Here is an 11,597-nt window from a genome sequence, read left to right as displayed (position 1 = left end):
GCAGGGTTCCCGCAGAGCATGGAGCCCGACCTGAAGCGGGGCTGGATCCTAGGACCCTGGGATCATGACCTGAGCAGAAGGCAGACGCTTAATGACTGAGCCACCCAGGCACCCCAAGCTCATCTTATTTTTGCTTGAAATTGTTGCAAACACCTAGATCTAGTAGATTTGGGAAAAGTTGGGTCTCAGCGAGTAATAGCATCTCAATTAGTAATGAGTGGCATGGATTTCTTTTGGCTTGTTTAAAGTTCAAAAGTGTCAGTAAGCAGGGTTAGCAGCCCATCTGGGGATATAAATACATTTTCACAGACTGGTGTTTGCTGACTGCACAAAGATAGACTGAATTCTTAATTACAACTAAGGCAGATGCTTAGGAATTTTCCTGTTTTACAGCTCTTGTCTCTAATTTTACCTGTAAATTTAAGACCCTGACAACTTAGATTCAGCTTTGCTATTGTGTCCTAATGGTTCTTTCTTAAGTCTCAGTGAGAGCTACAGAATCTTACAAAGGTAAAATATATTCCTGGAAAAACATCCAAAAGCAGATAACTGAGATTGACTTCCCTAAAGATCATGATCCTATCAAAGAAAGGAGGTAAGTACAACTGCTTTTCAGTAATTCTTTACTCCACCTTAATAGGGTCTTCATCTGGATGGTACACCTGGGAGGGCCCAGGAGGAGCCAACCCTCGGGAGGACCTCACAGCTGGAACTCCCAGCAATGCCTCGGTAGGTAATGTTAAATCCGTAGCATGTCACCTAAGCTCTCACAGGAACACCTTTCATTGGTTAATGAAACCAGTGCGTTATGTGTACAAATAAAATAAATGCTTGCGGTGCTTTTCACTAAGGCTAGCAACTTGTTTAGATAAAGACCCAGAAAATGTATGAAAATATGCAACCTAGCCATCCAGTCAGGCTGGAGGGTAGATGTTGCCTGTGCCCTTTGCTCTGATTGGGACTGGAATTGTGAGGGAAGCCATCTCCCGTTCCCCAGCCCCGCTTAACTGAGAGGGACAAGATTAAGCAGCCATTGGAAATACATAAGGTGTAAAGGATGGGGCTGGGTTCCTGTGCCCTTCTGACCTCCTTCGCACGCATATCGGATCACCTCTACCTGCCGCCTAGCCTAGGGAGACAAGGGTCTGCGGTCTTGGGCCTCTCGAGAGTATTTAGCAATGAACCATAACAACACCATTACACCCAAAGTCACTCCTAGGAAAGTTTTTTTTTCTGTTTCAATTCATATATGTAATTTTTTTCCCCAAACAAGCTTTCACTCTGCAGTTTTTAACCCTACTTTTTAAATGTAATATCCGCCGTGTCTTTAAATACTCGGTGTGTGTGGGGGGGGAGTGCTTAAATGGAAGTGCCCCTCATTTAAAACCAAATGTTGCTACTTTGCGTCTCAGAAAATGCGGGGCTCACTCCCCCGTCCCCACCCCATCTGCCGCCGCGGGGACTCGCGCGGGGGCTGGGGGGCGGCCGCGGGGGCCAGGTGCGCTCCCACGCCGCGGGGCAAGCCGCTCGCAGGCGGAGCCCCCGCGCCCGCGCCCCCGCCGCCCGCCCCGCGCCCTGGCCCCGCCCTCCGGGCGCGCATTGGAGCCGCGGGCTGTCGCTCCCCGCGCTCTGGGGAGGGGGCGCCGCGAGCTGCGGTCCCACGGCAGAGGGCTGCTCGCTGCTGGTGCGAGCCGGGCTTCCCCGCCGCCCGGGCGCCCGGCCCCGCGAGCGGCCCCCCCGACTTCGGCAGCAGGGTCGCCGGGAACCCCGGCGCCGTCGGTAAGTGAAGGAGGGCGAGGGGGTGGCGGGGACCGGGGTCGGGGCCAGTGTCAGGTCCGCTGGCCGCCTGCGCGGCGGGGTGGGCGGAAGGTCCCCGCTGGACACCCGCAGTCCCGGCCGGGGTAAGAACCGGGAGGGGTCGTTTGTCCGCCGGAGCCTCCAGCCAGCGCGATCCTCGTCAGCTGTGCCCGCCCACCCTCAGCTCATTCTGGCCGCATGGGTTGCGGGTACCGCTCTTCCGTCCTTACCCTTATTTGAGGGAACTGTGATTTCGGGTTCCTGGCCATTATAATTGTGCCGATAGCCTGAAGCTGGGCTCTCTGTTCCACGCCCCCGGCACTTCCCTTTTTGAGGACTTGGTCCTGCGCTCCGGCTCCGGCCGCGGGGCGCATCCAGTCGGAACGAGCCGCCTTCCTCCGGGTGGCGGGTCGGGGGTCCGCACCGGCCCTGAGAGGGAGTCACAGCTTTCCCCCCGAAGGGCTTGCTCTTGGCCTCCGGCTTCTCTGCTCAAGGGGAAAAGTGGCGTTAGACTTGCGATTCTGTCAGGAAATGACAACGGGGACTTGAAGATTACCCCGGCGATAAAAGTACCCTGCAGGTTAAGGAGAATCGTTTGCACACTAACATTCTGCAAAGTCTGAGCGTCTCCAGATTGCATTTTCCCCATTTCAGTTAGGCTTTTATTTGGGTATTTGTTTGATTTCTACTGTAATATACATTCAAGTGAGCTTCACGGGCAGTTGTCTTTGGGCAATCCAGGTTAACTTCAAATCGTACCATCTTAAACATGATCTAATTTCAGTACTTCTGTTGTACATCCTCTGGTTGGTAAAAACTCTCAGGTGCTGAGATCTCCAAGACGTGAGAGGACTTAAAGAGAGCTGTAGTCAGCTGTGGTTCTAGGGCTTATGGAAGCATTGCGTGAGGAGGGACACTGCACAGTGTTTATATTTTAGTTCCATCGCTGTTCTAGGATGACTTTGTCTTTCTGTCAGGGACATAGAGTATGTAACTCCCAACCTAAGGGAATATTTACTTAGATCATAAACTGATTTCCTGAGTTCCAGTTCCTTTTGTGGTTCATAGACTCAAGAGCTACCCAAATAAACCATCAGTGCTGAAGGATTTACAGAAAAACAGTACAAGGAAAGAGTTCCCTTGCTTATTTTAGGACATCCATCAACAAAAATTAATACAGCTTTTGTCAGATCATCACCTCACATCTGTGTTCATTGGTGCTGTCATACTATTCTGTGGATTAATTTTATGTTTATATATAACTAATCAGTTTGCCAATTGCATAGCCTATCAATTATATTTGGCTTTCAAATTAGTTCCAGAACCAAGAAAACAAAATATAAAGAATTTCAAAAGCTTGGGGCGCCCGGGTGGCTCAGTCATTGGGTGTCTGCCTTCGGCTCAGGTCATGATCCCGGGGTCCTGGGATCGAGCCCCGCATCGGGCTCCCGGCTCCGCGGGAAGCCTGCTTCTCCCTCTGCCCCTCCCCCTGCTTGTGTTCCCTCTCTCGCTGTGTCTCTCTCTGTCAAATAAATAAAATCTTTAGAAAAAAATTTTTTAAAAAGCTTGATTTTAAAATAGCAAGAATTCAGTCTAGTCTTGGTTCAATTATGAATTGATGGGCTGACTTATGGTTAAATAAAACAATTAAAAGTTTTTTGACTAGTGAATCTAGCGCAGATTAGTATCTCCAAACAATTCATCTTTCGGATAAAACTCTAATGCCCACCTTCCGAGCATGGGCTTCAGAAACAGGCAATCTGGTTGAATCTGATCTCTGTTACCTACTAGCTGTGTAATCTCGGGCAGATTGTTCAACTTCCTATGCCTCAGTTTCTTCCTCTGTAGATAGTGATACCACCACCTACTCATTTTGTAATGTGGGGAAGATTAGAGATGTATGTAAAAGGGCTTAGCGTATCCTAAAGCACAGAGTTGCTCAATAAATGTCAGCTATTATTATCATTCACTCTTACTGACCTTTGACTATGTGCTCATGATGGAAAACATTTGAACAGTAGATACTTAGGGGGAAAAATGTCAAAATTATATAACTAAATTTAAGAGGGGAGAATGACAGTGATGTTAAATTTCCCAAGAGTGTGTATGAAAAGTAGCACCTCTCCGATGGAACATACATTTTTAGAACAGAAACCTTATGGTATAATGGAAAGAACATTGGAGAGTCAGAGTCTTCAGTTCTAACTCTGGCTATGACCTTATCTAACGGTATGGCTTTCGGCACTCCAACTACCCACTCTGGAGCTCATTTTCTTCATCTGGCTGGACTTGAATGATCTCTAAAATCCTTTGCAGCTGCAGAATTCTTTATTGCATGTAATAAAAATCACCCTAGCTTTCTTATCACTTTGCCCTTCATTGTTTTGTTATTGTCATCTGTTAACTTGGATTTGAGTCATAAACATCCATAAAGATAGCACAACGAAAGAATTGATATCAGATCTGCAAATAATCCAAGTTGAAGTTTTAACAAAGAGAACAGAGCAGAATAGATTCACATTGTAATCTCTTTGGTACTTTTTATTCTCCAGTCATTTCAGAAGATTATTAGATGGGAAACGTGCCTGGTAGAATCATATACATTCAACTGAAATATTTCTATAGGAAACGATAGGCTGATGGTGAAATAAAATACCACTCTTTTTTCTCTCATCAGGTTGATCCTTAAATAAAACAAAAATCTATCCAGTAAAGGGCTTTCATGAAGAAATTAAAGAGAGAAATTACAAGTAAGAGAGAAACCAAGAATTATACACCAGAGAAACCACCTAAAACAACTGTATGGAGTAAGACAAAAGGAGTGAATACATCTGGAAGAAATATTACTTAGTATATTTTTGCCCACCTTTTTGTCCTAAAGGCTGCTAAGGAAGAGAGAATATAGTTTTCTAGAGAAAGAACGAGTGTGATATAAAAATGGAAACCACAGTTTCCGAAATTCAAGTTGAAAGCAAGGATGAGAAGAGACCCACAGAAGTTAGTCCTCAAGATGAGAGGCAGGAGGAAAGAGCATCGATGCTTTGCTTCAAGAGAAGAAAGAAAGCAAGCAAAGCAATGAAGCCCAAAGCTAGCTCTGAAGCTGCTGGTACAGCAAGAAAGTGTCCCCCAGAAGCAGGAGCTTCTGAGCAGCCACGGCCCCCAGGGGGGGCCTGGGCCTCAATCAAACGTCTTGTAACACGCAGGAAAAGGTCAGAATCTTCAAAGCAGCAAAAGCCCTTTGAGGCCAAAGTGCAACCTGAAATCAGTGCTGAGGATGCTGATCTTTCTAAGAAAAAGGCAAAATCCGGACTTAAGATTCCCTGCATAAAATTCTCAAAAGGAGAGAAACGAAGTAATCATTCCAAAATTATAGAAGACTCAGACTGCAGCATCAGAGTCCAGGGAGAGGCTGAACATTTGGATACAAAAGCTCCAGCCCAATCAGATGACCAGGCAATAAAGACCAAGTTGCCCCAGGATATAAGTAAAGATGTCTCACGGAAAGTGGGTGATGAGGTCTGTGAACCAAATGTGAGCAACAGCACAACTACAGCTGGAGAAAAAGTGATTTCAGTAGAACTTGGGTTAGATACGGGGCATTCTGCCATTCACCCAGGAACACTAATCCTTGAAAGAGATACTGAAATGACTGAGGAAAAACAAAGTGTCCAATCCCAGCAAGCAAGCCCACTTGAAACTTCAGAAACAGAACATCAGCCACCAGTGGTTTCTGATGTTCCTCCCTCACCTGCCATCCCAGATCAGCAAATTGTGGAAGAAGCCAGAAGCAATATCCTAGCAAGTGGACCAAATTGGGAAGAGCATGAAAGTAGAGAGATTGTAGCTGAAGAGAGTGAGCAGAAAGATACTGAATTGAGCCAGGAATCAGAGCTGAGAGAAAATGAGGTCACTGCAGAGAAACCCAAACCAGAAGAAAGCAAAAGAATGGAGCCAATTGCTATTATTATTACAGACACTGAAATCAGTGAATTTGATGTTAAGAAATCTAAAAATGTCCCTAAGCAATTCTTAATTTCAATTGAAAATGAGCAAGTAGGGGTTTTTGCTAATGATAGTGGTTTTGAGGGTAGAACTTCAGAACAATATGAAACACTCTTAATAGAAACAGCTTCTTCTCTTGTCAAGAATGCTATCCAATTGTCTATAGAACAGCTGGTTAATGAAATGGCCTCTGATGATAATAAAATGAACAATCTTCTACAGTGACTTAATTTCCAGATCATGGAAGGAAAAAAAAAAAAAAGCTTCATGTTAAATTATTTTGCATATTTGTGGCATTTCTTATTCAGTTACAAATGAGAGGTTTATCATCCATGGAATTTACAGGTACAGTTCCAGCCCTGAAGTGCTAAAAATTTAGTTTATAAAACTCTCCTACCATTGAAATGCAGTCATTTCTGGATTTTGGAGGAAGGTAGTGCAGATCGCAACGCAAGTGACATACAGGGAATTGCTAAAATGACATGTGGAAGTTGGGGTGCTTGGGGGGAGGAAGCTGTATTTATTGAGCACTTATGGTATGCCAGAAACTCTTTAATATTCTCTGATGTCACAAAGCCTGGTTTCCTTTTGATAGTTCAATCCTGTGTATAGGTTAACATCACGTTCGATTTTCAAAAAAAATTTTTTACAGTGCACTTTTTTGTTTAAAATGGTGAATAAGGTGAGCTGTTTTTGTGAATGTGTGATTTACAGTTGTTACACTCATAGGCAGTAGTCTTACCTCAAAAAAAAAATATTGCCTTTTCCTAATTTCAGCAGAATGTGCATATTTGAATTAAACATGAATGTTTTTCTCGTCTTGCTTAAATATCGTACAAAAGCCATTCACAATTTATTTCAAATAGGCAAATAATTACCAAGTGCAAGGGTGTGGAAATAGGCAATGCATTTTCCCTGTCCATCTTTTTTCTGCCTCAAACAGACCTGTCTAAACCCATTTCTGCATGGGGGCATCTGCTGAAAAGTGAGAAACAAAACCCAAAAAACTAAACAACAGCAACAGCAAAAACAAGAAGAGTGAAATACTGTGTTGCATCCAGGAGAAGGCAAACTGCCCAAGTAACAAATGATCACAGAAAACGTAGGACTCATCTTGCAGGATTGTGCCTCTAGAGACCACTTTCCTCCACCTCCCCCCAAAGAGGGAATTCACAGCCAGCCTGGCAGTAAAAGTCCCAGGAAATCGTAATAACTTACTGAACATATTACTCACTTTTGATCAAGAATGAGCCAAGTTCATGGTTGAATAGAAAGTGAAAAGTTATTGCTAAAGCACATTGTATTTTAAATGTCTGTATTCTCATTGTGCCTGTGTCAAGAGGCACTAGTAACAAACACTTTACATGGATTTTGAAAATTAACTTTTTCATCAGTATGTTCAATCCAGCTAATCCCTTACCAAAAAAAAAAAAAAAATGAACTCAATGTAACGAGAAGGGCTTATCTGCATTTTATCTGGTTATTTAAATTGTCGATCTCATCAATAATTGCCATATTTTTTGAAAAAGTAATTCCATTTCAATCTTTCCTTGTGTGAAATGGCCATAATACTGCAACACACTTCCCTACCTCACAGGTAAAGGTCCAAATTGTATAGTCCCCACTGACTAAACTGAGGGACAGCGTTACTCTGACAGTAGATGAAGTATAAAGAGCTTTCCACTCGAGTTGCAAAGTATTTGTTAAAGAGGATTTGTACATTCTTGGAGAAAAGAGTGTACTTTAGATGAGTGTAAATGATCTGGTGACTTCTTGCATTATTTATGGCTTACGTATAGAAAGTATGTGCTAATTTGTCCTATAGAACCTTCTTTGTTTCTTGCTGTGAGTACATCTTGAGACCTCTGGCAGAAAAACCTAATCTGACACTGGAACTGAACCAAATAATGGATATTATTAGCAAGATTCTTTGCTGAAGTGCAAAATTATTCCCCCAGACTTTCTTACCTTCATGCCTGTAATCTTGAGAGGAGAAACCCACAAAAATCCTTCAATTTAGCAACACAAAAGTGGATTTTCAAAACATATGACCCAAGAAATGAATTTCTTTTAGTTGTACAATTTTTAAACATTAAAAAAAGACTGCTAAGTCATTCTCCCTAAAAATACTCTTTTTAATTCACTATATGTGGTGCTAATGGACTTGGATGGCTACCAGCGAATATCATATCATATTTAGAAGTAAACAATTTTTAAAAATCTGATCAAAGTTGGTGCATTTTACAGTGTTTTAAGGAATCCTGTCTTCATTTATTGCAAGAATAGCTCAAGCCAATATATACTTGCATTGCTAGGTTTTTTAGTAATCTCTAATGAATGAACACAAAGTATAACACCTACAAGTGATTGAAAATATTTTGGAAGGCTTAGGCATATTTGGGAGTTTTAAAAACAGGTATGAGGTAAATATGTGTAACCAATTATTTTTGTTAAGAAAATAACACTTCTCTAGTCCTGGGTTTCTACTTTTTTTTTTTCCCTACTATGGTTTGATATATATTTTTGGTTAGAATGTATTATAATTGATTGTTTTTGTGATAAGATGTGTACTCTACCTGCATCCATTCTTAAGTGGTTCCTCCTTAATCTTTTCTATTGAGAATATCTGGTGAATTAAATAAATAGGGTTCCAGTCTGAAAAATGAATCCAGAAATTAATTGGTCTCAATCTGAGTATACCTGCCACATGGCCAAATCCTATTAAAATGAATTCTAAGATGATCCAAATTGTTTTGTTATAGAAATAAGCAGGGATCAGATAACTTGGAAGTCTCTTATAAAATATGTTTCATTTCAATAGTATTTATTTTAAGCAATTGGACCTTATATGCAAGACATTAAATGTATATAAATAGGTCCCTATTCAGTTCATACCTACATTTGACGTGATTAAAATGATCATTTAGAAGACAATTTAATAATAGCACATTTTCATTTACATTTGCTGTGATAAATGCTGCTTTTAATGAACATTTTATTAATTAGCTGGGATTCAGTTTCCCTTTGAACTCAGAATTTTACAAGGTGGGTTGGTTTATTGGATACTTGTTAATTTTTTCAGCATATTATCTTCTCCCTTTTAAGAGTCAAGTATTATTCACTTTGCTTTACAACCCAGTGAATATGAAAACCCTCTTCTATTTTATGTAGCACTATTCACTTAACATTTTCTCAAAGTACTTTATAGGATATAAAAATAGTACTGGGTAACATTTAAGTAAAGATAGCAGAAAACAAAAGAACTTTCAAACAGAAATTATGTTCCCTGACACCACCTCCACCTGAAAGAATAATAAGCATGTGGCACAAATGGGATTCTTCAGAAAAGCTGTCTGCATAATTTTCTTTCAAGGTAATGCATTTGACAGCACGAAGTTTGTGACGATCTTAATTGGTCTACTATTTAGTGGAATCTAAGAAACTCTCTGATTTATTTCTGAGAGATAATCTTATTTCACCAGTGTCTGTGAAAAGCCATACTGCTAAAGGTCAAGTTAGAGATGTGGGTCATGGGAGGGCACCAGCCAAATCTGGCTTCTGCATGCAATCCAGAGTTAACTTCATCAATGTGCTCTGCTGACTGGGGATTGGACAGACTTTACAGTGACAAGTTGCCTTATTTTTTATGGTTAAAGAGTTAATTTGCAGGGGGTGGGGGGGTAGAGCAGAATTTTTTAAATAATTGTTAGGCTTTAGAAAGATCCTTTTAATGTTAACTTTATTCAGATATGTGAAGTCTTCTAATTTCATCTGATACTCTCAGTACATCAGGGGTTGACTTTTCTGCCTGCCATTTCTATGTTTTTTAAAAGTCCTTGTTTATGGTTTCAGGTTCTTTAGGTTCAAATTCCTGTGATGTTTTATTGTGTAACATAAAGTTTCTTATTATACAGAATTCAAAATTTCAGTCAATAGTACATTTTGTGGTACATTTTTGAAAAAAAGTTCTTGTAATCCTTATTTAGTTACAAAAATTAAACAGAAGGAAGCTACATAAAATTTAGATGTCCTGATTAAATTCAGTTTGGTTCAACATGTGTTGGGTATAACATATGCCCAACGCTGTAAAGGAGACAGGCTCCCAGCCCTCCAAAAGCTCAAGCTAGGGAACAGCAACCAGAGGAACTGGGACAGGGATTAAGGCAAAGAGCCACAGGCAAGGAACATCATGAGTGCCATAGACAAGAGAATAAAGAGAACGTGGTTAATTTGTCCAGTGTGGGGAGGTGGTCATCTAAATACAGGGACAGTTTGAAAGCATTCCATTTCTAAATATTTAAACAGTTATATTCATTATGATTTGTGAACAGGTGCAGAAAAAAAGCCTGCATAATGTTACATATTTATAGTAGTTCTTTGTCTGTAAAAATGTTAAGTGGATGAGCTATTATGAAAGTAAAAATTCCATATTGTAATTTCTCGTTAAAATCAGTACTATAGGACTGTGGTTCAGATGCTAATATTTAAGAAATACTCTGTAGAAAAAGGTTTCAACCTGAATTAATATATGTATGACTCTTAATATAGAATAAATGTTATAGTGGCTCATGTTTATTTTATTTACATCTCTTAAGAGAAAGGTAGTATATTATGTTTATTTCCTAAAAGTATAAAGATCACACTGATGGAACTGTTGAGTTAGCACTACCAAGAGTTGTGCTCTGCTGATTGGGAGGTGGACAGACTTTACAATGACAAGCCTAAAAGAGCCCACCTCCAGCAGAGAGAAACACAAACACCTTGAACGGGAACTCAATTTCAGTGAACTCTCTATCCATCTAAAGGGCATATCTGACTTTGATGCCATCTGTAAATTTGACAAAAGTGTACTTGTTTCATCATCTCTTGCTATATTCATTAGTTGCCTTTTCTACATTATATTAACCTATGAATTGTTAATAATCTTCATGGCTTTCCAAATAAGCAATCTTGGTATGAAATGCTTCAATTATTCAGATGTTGCCTGCTAAAGCTGGGTGTTTCAAAAGCTAGGTTTATGAAGACACTGATCTTATTCCCCTAACATTAACAACGCTGTTTTTCCTAAAGCACAGAGCAATGGTAATAACTGGACTCTATGAAAGAATGTACTTTCCAAATCTCGGGACCAATTTAAAGTTGATAGTGTCTGGGGCACTTGTCTGGCTCAGTCAGTAGAGAATGCGGCTTTTGATCTCAGGCTTGTGAGTTTGTGCCCCACCTTGGGCGTGGAGATGACTTAAAAAAGAAAATAAACCGGATAGTGTCCTAAGACTAAAATTTGTTCCAAAGCAAACTGTTTTACTAATGTACAAACCCTGTACATAAGCTCATTTAATATTTCACATCTTGCAGAGTTTTAAAATTCTTATTAAATCACATCTTTCTAATAGATAACACTACCTTTTGCAAAACCTGTCCTCACAGACAATTCTGCTAATCCTTTAGACCCACCGTTACTGCTGAAGTCTGGAGTCCCTGACCCGCTGGTGAGTGCCTACTTCGTTTTTTCTCCAAAAGCTTAAGAACACCAGGGGTTGAGTTTCTGAGCTTAGGAAAGAGTGAGCGCGGACAGTCCCCAACTTACAGTGTTCAACTAATTATTTTTTGATTTTAGGATCGTGTGAAAGCAATATGCACTCAGTAGAAACTGTACTTGGAATTTGGGGTTTTGAGCTTTCCCAGACTCCCATTGTGCGGCACGATACCGTGTCCTGTGCCGAAGCTGCGACAGCTCACGCAACCACGGGTCACCAGGGCAAGAATCGACATACTTACAACTGCTCCGGACGCACACA

General features: G+C 40.9%; 1 protein-coding gene across 2 annotated transcripts; it reads left to right on the top strand.

The window, feature by feature from the left end:
• Positions 1-10,361, top strand: AKAP5 (A-kinase anchoring protein 5). 2 transcript variants are annotated; one of them, XM_081830408.1, is made up of 2 exons: positions 1-729; positions 4,475-10,361. In XM_081830408.1, the coding sequence occupies exon 2, from the start codon at positions 4,735-4,737 to the stop codon at positions 6,022-6,024; it is 1,290 nt and encodes a 429-aa protein (XP_081686534.1). In that variant the 5' UTR covers positions 1-729; positions 4,475-4,734; the 3' UTR covers positions 6,025-10,361. The 2 variants fall into 2 exon arrangements, with proteins under 2 accessions (XP_081686534.1, XP_006738689.1); XM_006738626.3 differs by lacking the exon at positions 1-729 and adding an exon at positions 1,597-1,779.
• The last annotated feature ends 1,236 nt before the right edge of the window (positions 10,362-11,597 follow it).

The sequence above is a fragment of the Leptonychotes weddellii genome, chromosome 9 (genome assembly GCF_054177405.1).
Source record: "Leptonychotes weddellii isolate Sample4059 chromosome 9, ASM5417740v2, whole genome shotgun sequence".
Classification (NCBI taxonomy): Eukaryota; Metazoa; Chordata; class Mammalia; order Carnivora; family Phocidae; genus Leptonychotes; species Leptonychotes weddellii.
The sequence above is the reverse complement of the archived record's forward strand: the minus strand, read 5'-3'. Positions and strand labels throughout refer to the sequence as shown.